Here is a 26,582-nt window from a genome sequence, read left to right as displayed (position 1 = left end):
CTATAGCTTGAGTAACAGAAAACTGGAAAAACAGACAGAATGTAAATAATAAATAGCTTTGAGACCATTTGTAGGAGTTTATACTTTATTCTAGAATGCATTAGAAGACTTTAAATGTTTTAGGGACCAGCGGATAATATTAGTATTCCTTGGGTAGAGGAAAAGAGGAAAAGATGAATAGTAACCTTTTATCTATATACATCTGTGTCCATACAGTCAAGCTTAATCACGTAATGCCCCAGTAAACTCCATACTTGCCACTTAAGTCCTATCAAGTGGATAGAACGTAACCTTGGCACAGAGAAGTTATTCTGGTCCCAATTTAGTTTAAACTTAGAGTATAAGCACCATAAATTAGATAGAGTATCTCATCTAATTTATAAACTAGATTAAATGGACAATGTCTGAGGATATCCCAAACAAAGCTATGAAAGATGATAAGCATTTTAATCTGAACCTTCTACTCAGACTCATGCAACACCATTTACAGTGTGAACAAGTCTCCATTGCGCTAAATTGAAGAGGACTTTTATTAAAAAGCTCCTGTTTCAGATACACACGAAGACTTATTAGGATTTATAATTAGGATTTATAAAAGGATTTAGAAAACCAATGTGCACTCACAGAATTTGCCTTAAGTACTAAATTTGATTGAAAACAAAACAAACAAAAAGCAACAACAAAAATAGAAACAAAAAGAAAAAAAATGCTGCAGAAAGCTCACATAGAAACTGGGGCCATGACTTCACAGGTGCTGAGGCCCTTCTCAGCTATACACAGCTAATTAGTTGGTAGTGATTAGGAGTTATTCTCTCAGTTCCTCTTTTTCATTCTTTGGAGAAAAATATCAGCCAAACTAATCATCATGTGATTCTTCCACTAGGTGTTATAAAATTATGAGAAGAGTAAAGTGGTTTCTAATTCTCTTGAGATAATAGTTGTATGTTTTGGGGGAAAAATCAAGATTTTTGAGGATATTGAATGAGAATTCATGTTGAAAGGATCAGAAAAATATTTCTCGAAATTGTGTATTTCTCAGTCTGGTTTTAAGATCCTTTAGTTAATTTAAGTTTGTTAGTCAAAGAGTGAGAGTCTAAACCCTGAATTTTGTTCTACTTAACATAGTATTTACAGCACTTAGTATCTTCTATATGGCAGAATATTTCCCTGGAAGGAGATTAAAATCTAGAGAATACCTATACCTTACTTGGAAAGGAGAAATTCATTTCAGTAATTAGACCCTATTTTGTATTTTCAGAATCTTCTACACAGACTCCCTTTTTTCTACCACCAAATACTACCATGTTACGCTGTCATGCCATGTCAGGTAAAACTGTTAAACATTCTCATTTATATTATGTCCAAAACCAAAATCCACATAATATTTTACACTTAAATACTTGGATTCTGATCTTTGTCTCTATAATCACTGAAACTGGTTTTTAAAGGTCTCAAAATCCAAAATTTTTTGAGTATTATTTATAGCATTTGACAATGGACGACAGTTGTCACCTTAAAACTGAATGTCATTAAAAAAACCTGAATGTCATTTATACTTCAGTCCGTTTTATTGGCTTTTTTCCTCTGCCTCTTGGCTTATTCCATTCTTGTCTCCTTCACTAACTCCTTTCTTTCTACCTTTCACTATCTTTCTACCAGAGAAATGTATATACTCCTGAAGGTTAGGTCCTTAGCCGTCTTCTTTCCAGTTCAATTTCTCTTGATGAAACATCCTTAAGATTTCAATGAGTCTGTCATTGTGTTTTGTGGCCAGTTCCTCACTGCCTTTCCTGAGCACCAACCAATATTTTAAAATATTATGTATTTTCTTCTTAAAGTTGAAATAAAATCACCTCATAGTCTCATTGTCACTTTATTATGTAACAGTATTATAGATTTTTTCAGTTGAATTAATCAAATCCCAGAATCTTGGTATCATTCTAACTTTCCCATATCTTTTACATTTCTACCCCCATCCATTTAATCATTTGCAAGTTCTCATTTGTTTTAGAGTCTCTTATAGATGTCTATTCTATTATATTCAATACATAAGGGATTCAAGTCACTTTGCCTTGATTACTGAAATGACCTCCTAACTTGACCTTCACGATAGAACTTTCTTGGATACATTTCCCTAGAGCAGTTAGTTGTCTGATCATCTCTGCCTGCTCTGTGAGTGTGTAGAGTGAATTACAAATTTCTCTGCATTTATGATAAACCATCAGAAATGTATGCAGGGACGTCATGGTCAGAGTTGTATTTTACATAGATCATTTTAGAGATTTTAGTGGAGCTGGGGTAGGATGAAGAGAGATGTTAAGGAGTAGAAAATATAGGCAGGCAATTTTTCTAGTAGTTCTGAAGGAGAGAATGAGTATATACACTAAGGAAATATATATGGAATAGGGAGATTTGTACTGATTTTGTTAGCATTAAAGTCTATGAGAATATGCATTGTTCATTTTGGCCCCCTAATATCTAGAATAATGCCCAAGAGAGAGAAGATATTGAGCAAATATTCCATGAATAAAATAACTACAGATGCTGAGCAAAACAAAACAAAAAATTCAATGCATGATGAAGTATGGTATAGGGTAGAAAAGGCAGATTGTAAGTATAGAGTTCAAAGTTAGATTTGAGTTGGAGCTGCTATTTTATTACTAGCCATGTAACTTTGGTAAAACAAGCTTGGATAGCAAGGGTCAGAAGATTTGTACATTCCTGATCTGAGTCTTTGTGGGTTACTTTACATGACGTGAATGAAGAACTGCCTTTCTGCATTTTTAAAAACAAGAAGAAGAGCAGGAAGACCAAAGGTCAAGTCAGGCAAGTGGTTCATTTTGCTAGAGGGCATTTATCACATATGGACAGAATTATTCATGAGTTCCATTAATAATTAAAATATATGTTTGAATGAACTTTAATAAATAAAATACTTACAAAAACATTATGTCATAGAATTAAGGATTTGAGGACAATCTGCCACAGATTTCAACTTTGATTCATTCATTATAACTTCCATTTAAAGCACAAAATTACATATGTTAATTAATTTTTTTCTGTGATCTCAAAGAATCCAAAGGAGTCACACACTCACAATTATTATATCTATTATGATCAGAATAATTTTCCTTTAAAAGGAAGATTTAAACCATATTCTTCGAGTAAAGACTTTATAAAAGAAAAACATAATTGTTTTGTTTATAGAAAACAAAATTACAAAGTACATCAACTTATTTTGTAATAAAATTAGATAATTTTACAACTAATAAAATTATCCATGTCAATGTGATTCATTCAAATTGATATTCAAATGATTTAATGAAGTTATTATGGACAAAATCTCATGGACTAATGAAATAAAGCTTTGAATATACTGTGGAGTTAGCAATTATTCAAATAATTTCATTAGCTATAAATGCTAGTTAAATGTGGTTTTAAAATATAAGGTCAATTTTACCTTAAGTGAAAAAGTTATGAAAAGCTAGAGAAGTAATTTTTGAGTTTTATATAAAAATGAAAGGTTAAATTAAAGGGCTTAAATACAAAGTCTATAAAAATCATATAATCTCTCAAAGAATTAAGGAGGTTATTTTAATCAACTGCTTCAAGGAAAACTAATGGAATATTCTGCGTCTAAACCATCTAAATGCCCTGGAAAGCAATATGTTCGAATTTAGATGTGAACTATCAATTTACCAGGGATGGCATATAAAGATATTTTGAAGCAAGAGACAGCATGAGGAGATTTTATTCTTGATTCATTTTATGTTTGACTTACTAGTATGAATTATTTCTAAAAATCCAAATTTTGGAGAGATTGCTATGAGCTTTAGATATCTGAAGGATGTTTTAGAAGTGTGTGGTGTCACATTATCAATTCCAAAGTCTCATCAGCATGGTAATAAGCTAATAGAGTGACAAAGTTTTATATGGTGTATTCTTGCATGTCACTGAAGAGAAATCACTATACTAGGTGAGGAAATTATCCTCATGATGAACATCAGCTACAGGAATAAAGTACACTCTGTCAAAAATAGTCATTATCAATGTTATTGATAACCAGTAACAATCAGTACTAGTGATAGTTATCCAACTTTGTGTTGATTTATGTCTTTCTGAAGTTAAAAACAGCTCACAGGCATGACTTCTTTACATCATTAATTTTTACTATGCCCTTATGAGGTATATATTTATTAATGCCAAAGTATATTTTTAACATGAGTGAAGCTGAACCACATTTATAAATATTCATTTAGGAAGAACTTAAAATAAAAAGTCTTCATGGATAGACATTTATACATGTAAGGGATGAGTTAAAAGGGGAAATGAGCAAGACTACAGCAGTTTCTCAAATCCATTAGCTCCTCAAATCAAAATTAAAAAAAAAAAACTATAAGTGAATGAATTGAATAGCTTCATTATTACACTGTAGTTACACTTAAATAATTGGTTCGGTTTTATGTCAGGCTAATTACACTTGCTATTGAACTGATATAGGGACGTTGTTAAGATCTCTCTATAAGCCTCAAACAAGAAATTTCCATAAGAATTAAATGTCAAGAAAGTATTTTCTCCTCTTAAGGAACTTGGGGGAAATTAGAGTCCTTTAAATGTCTGTATTTTTTCCGTTTGCTCTGACTGCTGGGAGTCCCAAGGAAATATTTAAGTCTTGACCACAAGATTTTGAGACATTATGGCCTACACTGTCTTGACCTCTTATTATGAAATGTATTTTTTCCTGTTGCTGTATTTATTTACTTATATATTTACCTTTTATGGTACATAATTTTATGAAGCAAGTCAATCAAATCACATTTGGAATGAGATTGAGGTAAAATATATTGGAAAATTAAAAAAATATGTAAATATACCTCTGCTATTTCATATTTGTTAATATGTTGGGTGACAAGTGAAGAGGAACAAAACTTTAAAAGAAGATTATTTTACACTTAATTTTTCGACATATTGCTACATCACCAGGTAAAAGTGCCAATGCTTACTTCCTTATTCCCATTCCCTTCAAAAGCCAGGATCTATAATGATATTATCGGCTACTGATAATAGCCATAGTCATCTTTTTGCTGTCTCAAATTCATTTAGAAAACTTAGCTTTCCAGGTTCTAACCTTAGATTATCCAATACATAAAGATAATTATGAGGAAAAATTTATTAAAAGAGAAAATATGAAAAGAAGTAAAATAATTATATACCAAAATTAGTATACATCCCCAACTTTCAGATCTACAAAGAGAGACGCAGATACTTAAACTTTTAAACTTGCATAAAAATTAAGCAAGTGGCTCACTGACTACAATTTGAACAATGAGAAGAAATGCAGAATGATTACATACTTATTTGTGTTGCTAATATTTATTTTTGTTATATCATATAAGTATTGATAAAGTGATTATAAAATCGTGGTTGATGAAGCAAACATACAAAGAATTTTGAGAAACTACAATATAAATATATTTTGAGAGAGGAGTTGAAAATCAAATTGATTATGTCAAAGTGAATATAATACATATTTATATTAGAATAGGGAAGGATTGAGTACTATTAGAGTTAAATAAGAGGTATCATTTGCCTTAAAAAAGATGTTCATTTTAAGTCTCTTTTACTAAACTGATTTAATAATAATGTCATCCTACTCACTACCAGAACTTATTTGGAACAGTTTTATATACACCTCTAACATCTAGATTTTAGTCTCCTGTAGTATTACGCATGTGGTAAATGAAAAGTAGCTGAATTTATGATTGACTTGGGAGGTGGGCAGGTGATCAAAATATCATTAGTGGAAAGCTAGACTATTTTAAAATATATTTTTGGTTAACAGAGGACAAAAAAGCTAGGATTAGGTGAGTCTCAATAACCAAATTGTGACAATTTGTATATGTATATAAATAAATTGGATTTGCAAAATCTCATGTAATTCTAATAATACTCAAAATCAGAAAGCTTAATATGATGTGTTTGTGTCTAATATGCATATATAATTTCCAATAAAAAGAGAAAGTGACTCTAATAAGATATGTTTAAGGTTATTATCTTTATTGAATATGGGATTGTTAGCATATGGATACTTGTTTCTTCAATTAAATACATATCCATCTATAAAATATAGATTAGTCTGGTTTCTATTAATATAATTAAGGGAAATTCACTTGGTATTTATTTAACACTGTCCAATAAGTCTTAGAATCACAACATTTTAAACAATTATGTCATATTCCAAAAGGCAAAGCCCATGTGAAAGCTATAAAGTGTTATTGATATAACAAAAATAATGTTCAAATTATACAGGAGGTCAAGTCTGTTAAATACGTCTCAGATTTGAATGGAGTAACCAAAATTTGACTGATAACTCAGAAACAAACTCTAGAGTGGGTAATATGATCCTCATTAGAAAGGAGAATTTTAGATCACAATAGCACTACATAGTGTAGAAAATATATCTGATGAAATTACTGGATTATATATGATGAAATTGATGTATAAATGGTAAAAATATTTATATAACAAAAATATTATAAACTGAGTAAAGCACAAAAATATGTCTTAAGAGTAAGTACAGGACAGAGTTTACTCATAAGTATTAATAAAAATTTTTATAATCAATTTGATAATTTATAAATTTTGCCTAATTTTATGACATTTAACATGTTTAATCGACTCATATAGTAGACTTGGAATATTTAATTTGATTAAATAGGTTTTGATAATTATCTAAACTTACTAAATATATTAGTTTTAAAATATTAGTTATATATTTAAAATTTTATATAGTGGCTGATAGATATAAAGGATTAATGATTTCAGCTTTAAATGTGTGAAGAGTAATAAACATTCTCTACCCACAAAAAACCTTCAAACATTAAGCATCTATCAACAATAAGTAGTACATTATCTATCTATGTATAAGGCTAAACAGAAAATCATGATGTAAAGGAAAGGTGCGACCAAGTTGTTAAACTTACTTCACCTTGGTATCCTTTCACTTAGTTTCAGAAACTGCTTTTTACTTTCCAAGTTCCTACATCATTTTACCCCTAATCACAAAACTACCTTGACTCCTAGAATCCCATAACACCCAAGCTCATATCCAAATATACTGCGAAGCAAGTTGATGGAGTCTTCATTCTCCTCTCTACCACCTATATTTGCATTTTTCCCCAAAGATCTTCTGGAATGAAGATAGAGCTAAACTAAAGAACATTTTAAATATATATATATATATATATATATATATATATATATATATATATGGCACATTATATGTATATATGGGCTTCAGAACACAGTTGAGTCTGGTGGGATGGGAATGAGGAAAGGCAAAGTCATAAGATACCACTAATGAATGCATATGTATATTAATCCATATGTTTAATTTAGGAAGAAAGTAAATATTGCTCTAAACCAAGTTTGGGACAGCTGGATGCTGAATAAGTAAGATAGATACATTGGACTTTCCTTGCCTGGTCATTGAACTGTAAATGCTGGTACCAATGTGATCACTGTGGGCTGTGGTATCTGACAGCTGTGACTGGTCTTTGCAGAAATTCTAAGATGATGCAGTCATATAGACACATAGTATCTTACAGTATATAGATTTCTGCTCTGAGGCATACAGAAAACTTTGCATATATTTTGCCAGCACTGGTGATTTGGGGTACAAACAATTGGTATACAAGCTATTATGAATTGTTGTACTTGTGTCAGATAGCAGACCAAAGAGACAAGTATAATCCACTTAGTATTTGTTCATCAAGTTCTCTGGATTTGCTATATCTGTCTTGGAAGGACTACTCCATTTAGAGAGGAGCAATTAAGAGGGATATTTATTTTGTTTATTAGGTTATTCTTTTGATGTGCATGCTGAAAAGTATTACATTCTGTGTTACACCACACAATATTTTCTAAATTAAAAGGAGTATATTTAGACTACTATCTTGGTATATTTGGTGTATATAAAGTGCCTGTATGAATTCCTTAGCCAAATTTATTTTAAAGATAATATTTGGATTTTTCTAGGACCTAGCTCAATGTTCTCCAAATTATATCCATTATCATTCCTTTATTCTCTTCTTTCTCCTTCATACTCTGTAATAGGATGTCTGGATTCTGGGCTAATTAGAAAAAAATACATGAGGGAGATTATAGAAAGAAAATCAATTATTCCATTCTTCAGGGTGTAATTTTAAATTAAAATATCATTGTGTGATGAATTACAGAGCCAATATAAGTTACATATAAATTATTAACACAAATATTCCTACCCACCTATTTTTTAGATACTGCAATCCTCAAGAATTTATATTCAAGTAGGATTACTTACTAAAAAACGGTACTAAGTTTGTTTGTTTGTTTTGTGTTTTTACTCAGTAGCTTATCTTTAATTTGGTACAAGCTTTCATCATAAATTAAATAACTTCATGACTTTTAAGAATGCATACAGTTAATTAGATAAATATCTATTTTAGAAAATGTCTATATTCTAGTATATATGTAGGATTATAAGTATGTCGTACTTTTTCCTAATTAAAAATTTGGGACATCTGACAGGGAAGTTGTAGTTGGAATTGGAAAAATTAGCATTTCAGAGGCATTTCTTTAGCTTCTTGACTACAAGCAGAATTTTTAGAATATGTGATCATATAAACAAAAGAATCTACAGAAAATAGTTACTGTAATAAACTATAGAAGAATAAAAGCAGGTAACTAGATATTTTAGAAGGCAGAGGAAAGAATTAAAAATCGATTTTTAAGTAGATTTCAAAAAATAATTGAATTCAAAACTTCCTGTGCTTTCATGAATAGCATTTTTAACCTCCCAGACTAGTGTGTTGGGTTTATTTGAAGAGGACAAACATTTCGGGAAGTTTCAAAAGAAACACATTCGGGGCACCTGGGTGGATCAGCCAATTAAGTGTCTGACTTCCGCTCATGTCATTATCTTCCAGTTCGTGGGTTCAAGCACCCCCTGCGGGATCAATGCTGACAGCTCAGACCCTAGATCCTGCTTTGGATTCTGTGTCTCCCTCTCTTTCTGCCTCTCCCCCACTCTCTCTCTCTCTCTCTCAAAAATAAATAAATCTTTAAAAAATTAAAAAAAGAAACACATTGTTTGTATAGCTTGACCAAGGTTTTACCACATTTTAAAATCTGAGGTCTAAATTAAGCTTTTGCCTAACTAAACTTTAAAATTACATGTATATACACTATATACAGGTACATGAAAAAAAGCAAATACTTTACTCACAGGCAAATTGAAGTATGACTTCTCTACTAAGAATACTTCCAAATGTGTTGGCTGCTAAACACTGATAATGACCAGAATCTTTTGCTTCACTTGGATTGCTGATAATGAAGGTCCCATCTATCAAACTGTAGCGATAGTCACTTTCCAAATCTATTTCTGTTCCATTTCGAAGCCACCTTAGGAAAAATCAGAAGAAATATATGTAAAAATTACTTGAGATATTATAATACTCCCTGAGAGTGTCAGAATCTCACTGGCAGGAATTCTTAAGACTTTAAAAAATGATTAATAGTGAATTTCTACCTGTAATTGGGAACTGGGTTGCCACGGGCTTCACAATTCAGTGCTACTTTCTTTTCATCAGAATCAGTCGGGAAAATTATATCATCTGGTTCTTGTACAAACACTGGCCCATAGTCCACACTTTCTGTAAGGGCCAAAAGGACACACTTTAAAATTTCTCAAAATATCAAGATTCTTTTTCCATTATTTTAGTATTTAAATTTTTTCTCTTTCCTTGTATTCAAGAGACATATTACCAAAAGAAAGTTATAACTAGCAAACTACATTATTTTAGCGAATTAGAGACCTAGTTATAACTAGCAAATTACATTATTTTAATGAATTAAAGACCTGACTAGAATTTCTTAGTTGACTAAGATTTCTTTTAAAATATGACATATATGATAAAAAACAAACATATCAAATATTGGTGCTGTACATTTTAAAATATGTATCTTTGTATTCATCTAAAGCAGAGCCAAAGAAAATAATACTAAATAAAAAGTTTTTTAAAACCCAAAACTTTGTAAACTCCTAGAATGTTAAACATGTATATATATAATATATAAAAAGTCATGAATTAATATTGTGTAACTACTTAGGTTCTACAGATATGAAAACATTTGTCCTCACGTATTGTCCATACATTCATTTCTTCATCCATTCAATCAAGCAATATTTACTCCTAATAATGCTGGGCTATAAAGAATAAATTATGTAATACAAGTAAATATATTCTCATAAAATAAATGAGACATGCCCTAAAAAAAGTAAAATAACAATTAAAATATCAAAATTGGGGGCTTCTGGGAAGATGGCAGTGTAGGAGGATGCTGAGCTCACTGCATCCTGCGGATCAGTTAGATTCCACCCACACCTGCATAAATAACCCCAGAAAATCACCAGAAGACTAGCAGCACGGATTCTCTGGAGCCAAGCGTAGACAAGAGGCCCACGGAAGAGGGTAGGAAGGGCGGAGAGGCCAGTGCCCGCTACTCGGACTGGCGGGAGGGAACCTGGGCAGAGGGGCAGCCCGCCAGCAAAGCAGAGCCCCCAAGTCTGGCTTGCAAAAGCGGAGGGGCCAGACGGAGTGTGTTCTGACAGAAAGCGGTATTTAACATCTGGAAAGTTATAAATTAACAGCTCTGCTCGGAGAACAGGAGGACTGGAGGACAACAGGAGGGAGAGTTGTTGAGCCCGGGACAACAAAGCTCAGCTTGGCGGGTAACAAAGGTGCTCGCCAGAGCCATCTCCCTGGCCCATCCCCCAGCCAAAATCCCAAAGGGAACCAGATAATGCTAGGGAACTTGCTTGCACCGCACAAACACCCAATGCTGTGCTTCTGCCAATCCATCCCTCCGGCGGATTTGACTCCCTCCTGGTGCCTGAAGCGGATCTCTGAAGGAAAAGCGAGCTGAGCCTGCCCCTCCCGCCCCCTTGCACCTTGCCTATCCACCCCAGCTAATACGCCAGATCCCCGGCACCACAAGCCTGGCAGTGTGTAAGTAGCCCAGATGGGCCACTCCACCCCACAGTGAATCCCGCCCCTAGGAGAGAGGAAGAGAAGGCACACACCAGTCTGACTGTGGCCCCAGTGGTGGGCTGGGGCAGACATCAGGTCTGAGTGCGGCCCCACCCGCCAACGCAAGTTATTCAAGATAGCACAGGGGAAGTGCCCCATAGTCCCGCACCACTCCAGGGACTATCCAAAATGACCAAACAGAAGAATTTCCCTCAAAAAAAGTCCAGGAAATAACGACAGCTAATGAACTGATCAAAAACTATTTAAAACATATAACAGAAAGTGAATTTAGAATAATAGTCATAAAATTAATCGCTAGGCTTGAAAACAGTATAAAGGACAGCACAGAATCTATTGCTACAGAGATCAAGGGACTAAGGAACAGTCAGGAGGAGCTGAAAAATGCTATAAACAAGCTGCAAAATGAAATGGAAACAACCACAGCTCAGATTGAAGAGGCAGAGGAGAGAATAGGTGCACTAGAAGATAAAATTATGGAAAAAGAGGAAGCTGAGAAAAAGAGAGATAAAAAAAAATCCAAGAGTATGAGGGGAAAATTAAAGAACTAAGTGATGCACTAAAGAGAAATAATCTACGTATAATTCGTATTCCAGAAGAGGAAGAGAGAGGGAAAGGTGCTGAAGGTGTACTTGAAGAAATCATAGCTGAGAACTTCCCTGATCTGGGGAAGGAAAAAGGCATTGAAATCCAAGAGGCACAGAGAACTCCCTTCAGATGTAACTTGAATGGATCTTCTGCATGACATATCTAGTGAAACCGGCAAAATACAAGGATAAAGAGAAAATTTTGAAAGCAGCTAAGGATAAACGTGCTCTAACATAAAGGAAGCCCTGTAAGACTTGTGGCCGATCTCTCTACTGAAACTTGGCAGGCCAGAAAGGCATGGCAGGAGATCTTCAATGTGATGAACAGAAAAAATATGCAGCTGAGAATCCTTTATCCAGCAAGTCTGTCATTTAGAATAGGTGAGACAAAGGTCTTCCCAAACAAACAAAAACTGAAGGAATTCGTCACCACTAAACCAGCCCTACAAGAGATCCTAAGGGGAATCCTGTGAGACAAAGTACCAGAGACATCGCTACAAGCATGAAACCTACGGACATCACAATGACTCTAAACCCATATGTTTCTATAATAACACTGAATGTAAATGGACTAAATGTGCCAACCAAAAGACATAGGGTATCAGAATGGATAAAAAAACAAGACCCATCTATTTGCTGTCTACCAGAGACTCATTTTAGACCTGAGGACACCTTCAGATTGAGAGGGAGGGGATGGAGAACTATTTATCATGCCACTGGAAGTCAAAAGAAAGCTGGAGTAGCCATACTTATATCAGACAAACTAGACTTTAAATTAAAGTCTGTAACAAGAGATGAAGAAGGGCATTATATAATAATCACAGGGTCTATCCATCAGGAAGAGCTAACAATTATAAATGTCTATGTGCCGAATACAGGAGCCCCCAAATATATAAAACAATTACTCACAAACATAAGCAACCTTATTGATAAGAATGTAGAATAATTCTGCTGGAGAAATGATGAGTAAATGTGCTGGGGTAGTATTAGTCTTAGTAGCTTGTACTAGTGTAAGAACTCACAGAATTATATGTAAAGTTAGGATCTTTGGCATCTTGAATTATGAATTAAAAAGAAGTAAAATTTTGTCCTTTATTTTTATTAATTGTGAATTTGATTCCATAGTGACCTGAGATCAAGGTTCTCAACTTTGCACAAACATATTTTGGGATATTCTTTGTTGTGTAGAATGTCCTGTGTATTGTGAAATACTTATAATCATGCCTGGTCCCTACCCACTAGATTCTAGCAGCACCCCTACACAATGTGTAATAATCAAAAAATATCTACAGATATTGTCAAATGTCCTCTTGGGTCAAAATTGTTCTCATTTAAAACCACTGCCTTTGAAAAATGAAGAGAGAATGAGGTCCCTGGATAGCTCAGTCAGTTAAGCCTCCAACATTGACTCAGGTCATGATCTCACAGTTCTTGAGTTCCAGCCCTGTGTAGGGCTGTGTTGGAGCCTGGAGCCTGCTTCAGATCTGTGTCTCCCTCTCTGCCCCTCCCCTGCTCACACTGTCTTTCTCTCAAAAGTAAATAAACATTAAAAAATTTAAAAAAGAAAGAAAACTGAATAAGGAAGATTTTTGAAAAGATGTATTTCTAATGTCTGTACTAAGCAGTTGGAAGTTCACATTCTTTGTGGAAAACCACAAGAAAATATCAGGAAAGAAATAACAAGAATCATGTCCCAGGAAACTCAAGCTTAAAAAAAATATTTCTGAAAAATATATACACCTCCATATTTAGAGTAAATTTGTTTGTTTTCTTTAAACATGTAGTCATTCTTTTTGGGCAAAGAAAAGCAAAAGTGTTCATGGCACTCTAAACATTCATCCAATAATAACTGAGCACTCACAATGGGCAGGCACTGACAAGTATTTTCTTTGAGTCCTAGATAACCTAGCTGAGGTTCTTTTTTTGAAGTTACAAATAATAAAATATGACACGAAAAAAACTGAAATTTGTTTCTCTATACCAAATGACATTGCTATCACTTAAAACTTTACTCAAAAAAATTCAATACAAATAACTACAAAAAATTACTGTCAAAATATTCTATTGTTGCATTATAATATATTTATAAAAATTTGGAAAAGCCCATGAAACCTTGTCAAACTCTCAGTTACAGTTAATCTGTATGATGAAGTTATGAAAATATAATCCCTTCCAGTGTTTACACATTATAAATATGATCATTTAAGTCAACATTATAAATAATCATGATGCATAAAATTAACATTTAATAGGGACACCTCTGGATCAGTCAGTTAAGCCTCCAACTCTTGATTTCAGCTCAGGTCATTATCTCACAGTTCATGAGTTCAAGCTCCACATAGGACTCTGCACTGACAGTGTGGAGCCTGCTTGAGGTTCTCTCTCTCTCCCTCTTTCTCTGCCCCTCCCCCGTTCATGCTTTGTCTCTCTCTGTCTCAAAAATAAATAAACGTTAAAAAAAATTAAAAAAAAATTAACATTTAATAAATATATTTTATACTTTTATATATTTAAAAACTCTTTAACTTTTGAGTTAGACATACTTAGGTTCAAATTATAGTACTATCATTTTCTAGCCTTGAACCAACTACTTTTATCCTTGTTACTCCGTTTATTTATTGTGGATGATAATGTCTCCTGATAATCTGAGGATTGACTGACATCAGCATTTATAAATACTTAATGTATCACAAGTACTCAATAAATTATAATTAATAATAACAACAACTAACATTTACTTTTAATATAATTACTACACGCCAGGCATTATACTGAAGAATTTATATCTATTATATCATGAAACACTCACAACAACCATGTGACTAAAATTAATCCTCCCTTTTTATGGATGACAAAACGGGCTGAAATTAGTGAACTAAATGTATGTAGTCAATATATGGCAAACCTGGGATACAAATCCAGAATCTAGAATCTGATTACCACTACTCTTACTCTTACTATTATTATTTTGTTATAACATTTATAAAGCACTTTAATATATATTATTTAATTATCTGAGCTGAGAGAATTCGAAGATAAAAACTCTGAAGTTCTGAGAGGAAACTTCTGCAAAATTAGTGGCAAAGTAAACAGTTGATTTTAACTAAGGATCTGTGGCTCTAAATCTTATATTCTGAAAATTGTCAGAACAGGACAAGAGAAATAAAGGTTGTCAGGCTGGGGAAAAGCAGAGGGGTAAGATTTGCTAAATTACACATTGAAAAAATAAAAGACTGGTCTGACCAACATATATTCTGTTGTGACTGCTCATCTTCTGTCAGCTATCTCTTTGTTGTTCATTGTCACTTCCAAAAACATTTTAGCAAGCAATTGGCTGCCCTCTTCTTTCTTTCTCTCTCTTATATTTCTCCTAGAAATAAAGTTCATTGTAAGGGGTTGAAGAACATGTGTCTATGTAGAGCTTCCCAGTCCCCAGGAAAGGGTAATCAATGATGATTCTATCTCTAAAGAGATTCATTTTTAAGATTTCATACCAAGAATGTATGATTATAGGTAAACTCAGATTATTTGATTCATTCTCCTGAAGTAGTACTTCTATGTGTGTCTATGTGTCTATGTAGAGCTTCCCACTCCCCAGCAAAGGGTAATCAATGATGATTCTATCTCTAAAGAGATTCATTTTTAAGATTTCATACCAAGAATGTATGATTATAGGTAAACTCAGATTATTTGATTCATTCTCCTGAAGTAGTACACTACATCTATTGGTGGAGACAATTAATTGCTGTAAGCAATGCCTTTACATTTTGCAGCTTTTAGCTTAACTTGTAGAGGTGAACTTCAAAACATATATGACAATCATCACAAAGTTATTGATAACCTATACATCAAAATCTTTGTTTAACAAAGTAGGAATTTTGAGATAGTTGTGTAACAGACAGATGCCATCACACACAATCTAAATCTCATAGGAGTAATGTTTTGAGGGATTTTTTTCTTAACATCAACTTTTTAGTGAACAGACTACAAGATAGGTATAGTTGGATAAACTTATATTGCTAGTGGTTATTCTCTATAAAATATCAGTTTCATACCTGCAGAAAGTCCTTCCTCAGAAGATAATTGTTTCATTTTAAAACTAATCTGTTGATTCTCTGCTACAAAGAAGGATGAAATTAACATGCCTTCTTTCACTTCCTGCTAGTTTACTCCCTAATTTTTTTTTTTTTTTTTTTTTTTTTTTTTGCTTTATGGTTAAGAATATCTGTTTGTTGGGATGCGTGGGTGGCTCAGTTGGTTAAGCATCTAACTTGATTTTGGCTCAGGTCATGATCTCAGGGTTTGTGAGATCAAGCCAGGTGCTGTTAGTGCAGAGAATCCTTTCTCAAAATAAATAATAAATAAGCATTAAAAAATATATATCTGTTTGTTGTCTTCACAATTGAAAGACAACCTGGCTCACAAATTATGTGTTCATTATTTTTAAAAATTTTTTAACATTTATTCATTTTTGAAAGGCAGAGACAGAACGCAAATGGGGGAGAGGCAGAGAGAGAGGGAGACACAAGAACAGAAGCAGGCTCCAGGCTGTGAGCTATCAGCACAGGGCCAGACGCGGGGATCGAACTCACCCACCGCAAGATCATGACCTGAGCTGAAGTCCGGCCACTTAACCGACTGAGCCACCCAGACACCCCTATGTGTTCATTATTAATTTCATTAATGACTGGAGATATTTTTCCACGTTCTGACCACATTTAACATTACCAAGGTAAAGTCAGAGTCCAGCCTGACTTTTCTCACTCCTAAATGACTGGATTTTCCACCTGGATGTCCATAGGTCTCTTTCCTCATTCTGATTTTTTAAGAATTTTTAGGAATATGTCTTGGTATTAATCATTTTGTATAACTGGTAGGTTCAAGACATTCTTTTTCAGGAAGATTTCTTCTTTATTTGCTCAATTCTCCTCATACCAATTAGGGATATATTTTAAGTCTTTTTTATCATCTGTGTAACAACTTTTATATCCTTATTCTTTTCTCATTTGTTTAACTTTTTGAAATATTATAGCTATATCCCTATCTTTTCAGTTGCTTCCATATTACCACTAATGAGATTTTCAATTCTGTAATGGTTTTATTTTGCTTTCCATTTGTTTCCTGAGCTCTAAAACTTACTTCTTAATGTATTATATCATCATATTTAGTTTGATTTCACATTTTTGTTCTTTAAAATGTTTTCAGCCCTGTGATTGTCATTCACTCTCTCTAGGGGAAGATACTTGTTCAAGGTTATGGGTGGGGCCCACATTTGATGAACTGGAATCTGGATTTAGCCAGCTGCGAACAAGAAACTGAGGCTTACTAACAACTATATGAGTCAACTTTTAAGTAGATATTCCATGAGTCAAGCCTTCAAATGAGAATGCAACTACAATAACATCTTGATTAAAATCTCAAGAGGGACCTTTAAACAAAACTATCCAGCTAAGCCAATTCCAGATTCCAGACCCACAGTTTCTGTGAGGAAATGAAAGGGTCTTTTAAGTTGCTCAGTTTTGAGATATATTTTACATATAAATACTTAATTAATAAACTATTTTTTGTCTTCCTCTATTACTTATGAGAAAATGAATTAAAGAAAAATAGTAACAATGAGAACTTTGAACTTTCCAGGAAAAATAAAGGATAAAAGTGTCATTTACAAATAATGGTACTTGTGAAAATAAAAATGCTTAATTTAGGGCTTCCTGGGTGGCTCAGTCAGTTGAACACCCAACTGACTCCTGATTTTAGCTCAGGTCATGATTCTAGGGTCACGAGATTGAGCGCCACTTCGGGCGCTGACAGCACGGAGCCTGCTTGAATTCTCTCTCTCTCCCTCTATCCCTCTCCCCTACTCATGTTCTCTCTCTCTCTCTCTCTAAAATATATTTTAAAAATGCTTAATTTAGGTTTCATTGGAATGCTGTCCTATAGCCATACACTTAGAGAATTAGAATAATTCTCCATTCATTTTAAGCATTCTTTCTAAAAATTTCTGGGATATGTATCCAGTCTTAGCTTGATCACTTGTAGTAATACATAAAGTCTTCACAAATTACTGTTTTATTGTTGGAGTTATCTTAAAATAAAGTTCATATTGAAATAAAAAGGAAATTTGTGTCCCAGATGAAGACAGCTTTTTACTCATCTCTGCTCTAGAATACATATAGTTTACTCAAGGTTTCCTATAATTGAATTGATTAGTACCTTAATAATTCCTTTCTTAGTTTACAGAAATTTCCTATAAGATTAGAATATGAAGGTTTCATTAAGGATATTTATGTTTTGCTGATAGAATAGTATGGATAATAAGAAATTAATTTAACCAAAATGTTTTTTTTTTAATTTTCCACTTTAATTTATTAAAACAAAGCTGTTTTCTACATAATCAAAAGAACTGGTTTTGAACCATTTTAACCACAATTGATTAATAAATGAAGAAGTATACTTTAAGAGCCCTTTTATACATCAGCTTCCATGAAACCTTTTTGCCATTATTAGTACAAAGTTATATTTCATAAGGTTTTGTTTATTCGTATGAGGCAGGGACCACTTAATTGCTTACTAATCACATTTCCTTTACTTCGGAACACTGGAAACTTTTTTAGCCTTTCTTATGATTGGATTGGAGCCATGTAATTTCCTTCTGGACCAAAAAGATGTATGTGAAATCCAGTACTAGTCACAAAAAGTCATGCACAATTCTCCATCCCCTCTTTATCAACTAGCTGAAGGTAAAATAGCAGTAGATGCCAGTGAGGACCTAATAGAGATCAAAGGTATTAGATGGGACAAATCTAATGATACCCAAACTCTCCACATGGAAAGGCATTCATTGAAAAACTAAATCGAATGTGATCTGAATGAGAAATAAATATGTATTAAGAAGTTGTTATAACATTCAGAATTTACTTGATTAATATTACATTTATTTTTTTAAGTTTATTTATTTATCTTTGAGAGAGACTACGAGCAGAGGAGGGACAGAGAAAGAGGGAGACACAGAATCTGAAGCTGTCAGTGCAGAGCCCTATGTGGGGCACAAACCCATGAATGGTGAGATCATGACCTGAGCTGAAGTCAGACGCTTAACCGACTGAGCCACCCAGGTGCTCCATAATTAATATTACATTTAAATCAAAATAATTTTCAAGCTTTTAAAGAGGATATAGCTTGATTAGTAAGCCATGTTCACTGAAATACATATAATCATTAGATTATAGGGCCTGGCTTCTATTCCTCTTCCCTAGTTCAAACCTCTTGATTACTACCTAGTTAAGTATAATCCCAGACCTAAGGCTTAAGACAGGAGCTATTCAACCACTCAACCTTAAATATAACTTTATCAGTTATAGTGCTCCAATTTTTATAACTGCTTTCTAATTAATCCTTCAGGTCTGGTACTTTTTCATATACCCAAGTTCTGAAAATAGATTTTCATCCTATGTCTTTATTTATAAATCCTATTTTGTTAATCCTTCTAGAAAGTCTAATGCTATTATGTAGTAGATATTTTTACTTAATGGATGCTGTTTCTTATTTTGTATTTTCACACGAGGTTGACTTACAGTATATTGTCATATGACCAAGAGTCTGACTCCATTTTTCTATCTTTGACCACTAAAGGCTTTCAAGCCCCATCAGTAACTTTTCCCCTTCTTCTTCATCTCAGGAAAAGCTGATAAGCCAGGCTAAATATCTGAAAAACATCCCTTCCTTGACTCAGGTGGGGAAATTTACAGTCTACAAACCCTGACCCACATTGGAATTTTCACCAGTCCCCACTCCCCAGCCACAATAAAACCCAAAGCAACTCATTTGTTCCTTTGCTCAAGCCATTTTCAGACCAACCTATTATGTTCTTATCAGCAAGCCTCATGACATGAATAATAAATCTTTTCATGCCCTTCTGGCATATGTGTAGCATCATCAATCTGTACCTGAACCAATTTTAGGTTGTGGAGTTATTGATCTTACTCTCTGCAAGGAAACCACATAACAAGTTAGGGCTCAGTCATCTGCATAGAGAACAGAATTTTCTCTAAGGAAAACATTCCTTCAAAGGGATTTTCACCCATGGAAGCAATAGGTCTCCAAACCTTTAACTAAAATATAGAAGGTAGACATGTGAGAAAGGCACTGTTGAATTCCCCTGAGAGAGGTTTTTCTTAGCTTTATGTCAGGAAAACAAGATATGTTGTTGTTTGGTCACAATGACCCCAGCCACGGAGATAAGCCAGGTCTAGGTTTGGAGGCAATCATATAGCATGGCATAAATTACAGATGTTTAAATTACATTTGTAAATCATGAAATCATATAAATAAATATAAATATAAATATAAATATAAAATTTCTTTTTCTCCTTTTCCCTTTTGTTATCTATAAGCCTTAGTGACAATCCCACCCACCCAGGTCTCAGCAAGCTCCCAAAACAATATGGAATTGAGGGACATGTGCTTCATCTCCATGTTTAGGCAAGTAGCTCTCAAATTATTTTAATAACAAATATTTTATTATTCACCCTTTATAATTCTTAAATTAACGGATACCTTCGTACATATATCTTTCTGATTAATGAAAGGACAAATCAAAGGGAAGTAATTTTTTTTTTATTTTTTTTTTTTAATGTTTATTTATTTTTGGGACAGAGAGAGACAGAGCATGAACGGGGGAGGGGCAGAGAGAGAGGGAGACACAGAACTGGAAGCAGGCTCCAGGCTCCGAGCCATCAGCCCAGAGCCCCACGCGGGGCCCGAACTCACGGACCGCGAGATCGTGACCTGAGCTGAAGTCGGACGCTCAACCGACTGAGCCACCCAGGCGCCCCTCAAAGGGAAGTAATTTAACATAGAATAGTATTAATTTGATATGTAAATTCTCAGGAACAATTATAATAAAAGATATAAGAAACTAATCAAAAGTTTGTTTCTGTTCATAAAATCCCCACAATTACAAACTGATCCAAGTATGGTATTGGTGGCTCAAATATTCTGAGTGGCATTATCATTAGGTGGTGTGATTTTTGAAATGGTCAACAACTCCTGGAAAAACTCTTAACAAAATTAAATATAATCTTCATGTAATTTATATGATTTTGCATTGGCATGCCCATTATATTTCAAAAATATTTTGTATGTAATATAATACAAAGCTGGGGTCTTGTCATAGAAAATTCTAAAGAGAATTTTAATCATTTCTCACGTGAATGCCTGGAAGGACATTTAAGATCCCTGTGCATTATAATTATAGGTTATTTAACATTCCTGGTCTCCACTCTCTAACTTGAAGTGGTGTCATTGAATTACTGAGACAACCCAAACTACCCCACTTCTTCCTACATCTGGGAAGTAGTCACCTCTTCTTAGAATCATTAGACAGGAGAAAATAAACATGAAACCACGGATGCCTAAAATTAGCATGGTATTGGCCTTAATCTTCCATGAGAGATGTCTGAGTAGGAAGATAAAGCTCTACCGTGAAATGATGAGTCTGTTACCCATTTGCCTTCCTCCCAGTGGAGTTTCTTAAAACACTGGCATGTTATTTGTTTATGGACACAATTGTTTTCCTTGTAGAGCCCTGTCCTAGGATCAAGCTGGTATCCCATCCTAACTCCTTGTGAAATTTCTGTCACTTATAGATAGGCCACCCACATACTAACGTTATTCCTGCCAAGATGGTTTAAGGGTCACCTCATCTGAAAGTGCTACAGCTAGTTTCCCTAGGGAAGCCATGCTTCTTGGTGTTGGGTCATTCTGTTTCCAGTTGTTTCCTGGATCATGACCAGACACTTAAACTTGTTTTTTATACTGTAATCCTCTCTTAAACAATTGTTCTATGTCTATTTTTTTTCAAAGATTAGGTCCAATGTCAGACCCCAACACTTTCTATCTGCTGATAGCTCTAATTTATGGCTTTGTCTAGTTTATTCATGTAATGTGACGTAAGTATCTCAGTAATATCATCTAGAAGAAATATCAGCCTATAATGTCAAACACAATTACAAAAAATTGCACTTTTAATATCATAATATATTTTATATGATATTCCCCAGAAATTTTAAATTGTTTTATTAGAAATTACACTTTATGATGACATTCATAATTACAAATGTGAGAAAAAATTTTCACACCATGTGAGCTTCTAAAATGAATTCTTGAAAAAATATCCAAAACTTCCTTTAAGTTTCTTTTCAACTTAAAATTGTTTCTTTATAAAAGTTAAACAAGTGTAAACTGTCTTTATAAAACTTTCAAGGATTCCTAAGAATTGAAGAGCATTATTTATTAAAAAGCATTGTGATGAATGTTTCATGGGTAAGTGACATTATGCTGTGCACATAATATAAATTGAGAGTCTAATAGATTTTTTTGTCATTTTCTAATGTAGCTATAAAAGGAAGGTCAGATGATTCAGAGATGCTATCACTTATGAGAATGTTCAAAGTGTACCAACTCCATACAACCTTCAGAAGATGCCAAACTACTATGCTACCATGTCAACAGAAGGAGGACATTGCTTTTGCCTCTTCAATTGTAATGCAGAATACAAAGTTTAGGTAAACAATATTCAGTCAAATGTTCTATCATGGTATATAAATTCACCCTTAATTCAGATTTAAGTTTCCTCAAGTAGATACCTCTTTATTCAACAATATTTGTTAAGCTCCTAGTAAGCTGGCACTACTCCAAGTGACGAAAGCAGATAAAGAATAGTATATGAGATGCTTTTTGCACAAATGACATACAGTTAAATTGGAGAGAATAGTATACTAATGTAAAACAATAATAGCAGCTCTAAAAATTAACAATAAAATAAAGAATAAAGTCACAAAGTTTCAATGAATGGTCATAAAATTGTAAGGCGTTTATTAGGATATATTTGTTTTTAAAGCAAGAGAAACTGGAGTGATCTGATTTTTTACATAGGAGTATATCACCCAAGTGAAATACCATTTCCCCTCCTAGAGGGAATTCTTATTCTTATAAAAGATCATCTAAATTTTGTATTTGAACCTCCAAAACAATTTATCAGCAAAGGTTGTTTTGAAGAAACAACAGAAAATTGTTAACACAGAGATTGCTTTGAGTTATGATGCCATTGCACATGTGCCAAATCAAATATGGAAATAAGCCATGTCAACAATGAAATTCAGCCCAAGGTACTGAGGATATGAGGCAACAAATTTGGTAAGGTGTGGGAATCTTCCACATATCAGCAGCTACTGGTTGAAACTCCAAAGGCTGGGTAGACTCAGAGTGTTATGTAAATTACAAGTTGTGTTTATCATTGAGGAAATGTAAAAAATGCATAATTATATGCTTAATCATAGTAAAAATATAATCTGCTTCAATTGATTGTAACTTTTCCATCTGATATAGCACTTGTAGTCTCTGAAGCTCAGGAATGGACTTCCCTAGTAAAAATCTGAGCTTTCGTGTCAGCATTACTCCTAATCCAGACCTGCCTCTGTTCAAGGAAGATAAAATATTTATTTATTATTTATTTATTTATTTATTTATTTATTTATTTATTTTTAAATGTTTATTTTTGACACCGATTTTAAGCTAACCATCTTGGCACAAATAAAAGAATGAAATGCTCTCTACACTTGTTTACTCCTACTAACACCACCACCACAACAAAAAGAAATGAAGTCGAAGACCAGTTTGTTGGCTATTCATTTATAAACGGAGAAGGTAACGTTAGCAGTAGTTAACAATCCTTGCCCACATCACAAAATCCAAAATTAATGCATATTCTGCAGGTGTTTGAGGTGCTGACTCATAAGGGCTTTCAATTAACCTATATTACCATGAGAATTTCCAATTTAAACCTTAGTCAACTTTTTAAATCAATTAAGTGACACTCACATTCAAACAACTACTTTAGAGTAATTATTAACATCTTCGTGTCTTTTAAAACTAGATAATGCCTCTTCTTGGGTGGAACATTTGCAGTGATAAAATTTGAAGTGGTTATAATTATTACCCAAAATAATAATATCAAATTGAAAGCAAAATACTTTCTGAGGACTTCTCTGCTTGACTCCAGTGAGCAACATTCTCCCTTCAAACTACTGCTCCATTTCTCTTTTTTGCTTCATGATTTTAGCTCAAATATTTTTCTTCATTAACTCTCTCTACTTCCTGACTGAATCAAGTATTTAGTGACTGACTATTCTGTTCTTCTTGAAGTCTTCCTTCTTTTGCACTGGCTTTCTCCTGCTGCTGGAAGTTGACTACTACATTGTGAGCTACCCTGTGGAAAGTTTCACTGAGAATGGCTTCTGGCCAACAGTCCATGAATAATTAAAGCCCTCAGTCCAACAGTTATCAGGAGCTGAATCCTACCAACAACATATAAGTGAGCTTACAAGTGGATCCATACCCATTTGAGTGTAGGCATGAAATAGCAGTCCCGGTTTGTGAAAGACAGAGGATCCATTTGAACCACATCAGTGAGTTCCTGATTCACAGAAACTGTGAGATAATAAACAATAACCTTTGTTCATTCTGTTAGTATCCTCACCATACTTCTACATTTTCTACAGAGGATTCTTCTTACAATATCATAATTTTAGGGTTGTCTTCCTAACATCCATTTTAATTTTCTGTGTTATCTTGTGATCATCTCAACAGGTTAGTATTCTTCTCTAGGCAAGCTAATCCCTATAGCCCATCAAACTTTGTTTATCCAGATCCTGATTATGCATTCTCCTTCAGAATGGAAGTTAGAAGCCAGAGTCTTTTGTAACCAAATGTTGGAAGTCATATTCCATTACTTTTTCCACAATCTATTCTGCAGTAACGGGCTACTAGCTTTGGCCCACCACTGAAGAGAAAGAATTACACTGTAAATATCAGGAGATGGGAATCATTGTGAGTCAGTTTAGATTTTACCTACCACATGTTTAATTATATTAGTTTCAGATTTTTTTATTTTAAGAAATAAAGTATCACACACTTGAGGTCATCTACCTTCTCAATTCTGGTATCATTTCTCTGCTCTCATTCTCCCTTCATCCTTAGAGGTAAGTGTTATAGTCAACTTGATCCCTCAAGTTCATGTTTTTAAAATTGTACCGCATATATACCCATATATAATATCCATTGTTTTCATTTTTAAGTTCTTACATATATATATATTATATGTAGTACCCTGTAACTTTGCTTTTCACTAAACATTGTATTTTGAGATATATCCATTTTGTTTGTCAAATTATATACATATATATAGTTTATTTATATATATTTATACACTATATTTACTTATATGTATTTATTCACCTTAACCATTTTTCAATAAATGAAAAATTACAATTTATGTATCCATTTCCTTTCTGATGAATATGGGTTGTCTCCAATGTTTTGTTATTAAACATATACTGCAATGAATATACTTTTATGTTTCTTTGTGTATGTGTGGGAGAGTTCTCCAGGTTTTATATACAAAAGTAGAATTTCTTTCCCAAATTTCTTTGCAAATGAGATTTTTACATTTTTCAGAAAAATCTTAGCTCTATCTTGGGGTACTTCTGGGCTTACCTCTGAGCAGGAGTGGTATGACTTTCTATTCAGGCTCTATTAGTTTTCTCATTTTTCACAAAAGCACGTCAACCCCAGCTTTATTCTCTATTAAGGCTAAAGGCAATTACCTGACAAAAGCCATATGTCAGGGTCTTATCAGAGAGAACAAACTCAAAGTCACATCTAGCCAAGATCTATCAAATTCTAGGATGAGAAAACAATAGTTATGGAAGATTGCTTGGAAAATACTCAGACTCTCCATTCTTTCTGATTCTCTAAATATGAATTAAACTACAGCACCAAAGGACTTAAATTATATGGCACTAGTCCACAGCCTGGAGACTTGCTAATGAAAACATGGTCTACCAAGTAGCATCATCAACATCACATTGGAGCTTTTTATAAATGCAGATTATCTGGCCTTACTCCTGGTCTACTGAGAGTATCTATTTTAACAAGGTTCCCAAGTGCTTGTATGCATATTAAAGACAAGAAGTACAATTTTAGATAATTATTTCTCATTTTGTGGTTGATTTTTGGGCTAAGTATACCTTTATTAAATCTGATAAAGATTCTTATGTACACAATAAGAATAATGTTCAGATCACTGGCTACTACATCAAATAAGAAACTCTTAATGAGGACCCTCCAAAAAAATTTGTCTGGTCTTAGTGTCAGATATAATGGTGCTTCTACTGAATGACTATTTCACTGTATTCTTTGGAACACTGGAAAATATGTAACTGGCCAGAGTTTATTTTTCCTTGACTGCTAATTACCCAAAATAGGGACTAGCCTATAGCAGGTATGTAGGCGCTTACAGTAGACACTTTGAATTAGTATCAAGCCTGGCTCTATTTTAGCTCCTATTTTTGTTGTTTCATCATTTTCATGTGTTTTAACCCATATTTACTACCTGTATTGTATTTATCATTGTAAGCTATATTAATTTACTCTTGGAACAAGAGAACAAAGGAGTAGAACACTAGTTGGTAGCAAATTATACCAAAAACAAGAGACTCCTGTAGTTCTGACTACTGAATAGATTCTACTTTGTTGTTGTCTCATGAAATAATGATGCCTCAGGAACACAAATCCAAAACATCTCTGCCTAATGACTGTGATACTGGAATTAATATAGTGGGAAGTTTTTTAAGACTTTATTATTTTAATTATTTTCTTAGTAATCTCTACACCTAAAGTGTGTCTTAAACTCTTGACCCCAAGATCAATAGTCACATGTTCTTCTGACTGAACCAACCAGGCACCTTAACACTTATTTTTTTAAAAGCAATTTCAGATTTACAAAAATATTAAGAGGAAGGTCCATAAAACCTCACCCCTGAACATGCAGATCTTCCCCTATTAGTGA

At 33.6% G+C, this 26,582-nt stretch overlaps 1 protein-coding gene across 2 annotated transcripts in view; it reads right to left on the bottom strand.

Moving 5' to 3' along the window:
* The window catches only part of CNTN5 (contactin 5), a 1,365,947-nt gene that overhangs the window by 502,901 nt on the left and 836,464 nt on the right, over positions 1-26,582 (bottom strand). For both annotated transcript variants that reach the window (XM_078432971.2, XM_078432970.2), the window contains 2 exons: positions 9,569-9,692; positions 9,266-9,441 (listed from right to left, as the gene is read on the bottom strand). In XM_078432971.2, coding sequence (XP_078289097.2) covers positions 9,266-9,441; positions 9,569-9,692 — 300 coding nt within the window. The remainder of the gene's footprint in view (positions 1-9,265; positions 9,442-9,568; positions 9,693-26,582) is intronic.

Source organism: Panthera onca, chromosome D1, assembly GCF_046562875.1.
Source record: "Panthera onca isolate mPanOnc1 chromosome D1, mPanOnc1 haplotype 2, whole genome shotgun sequence".
NCBI lineage: Eukaryota > Metazoa > Chordata > Mammalia > Carnivora > Felidae > Panthera > Panthera onca.
The sequence above is the reverse complement of the archived record's forward strand: the minus strand, read 5'-3'. Positions and strand labels throughout refer to the sequence as shown.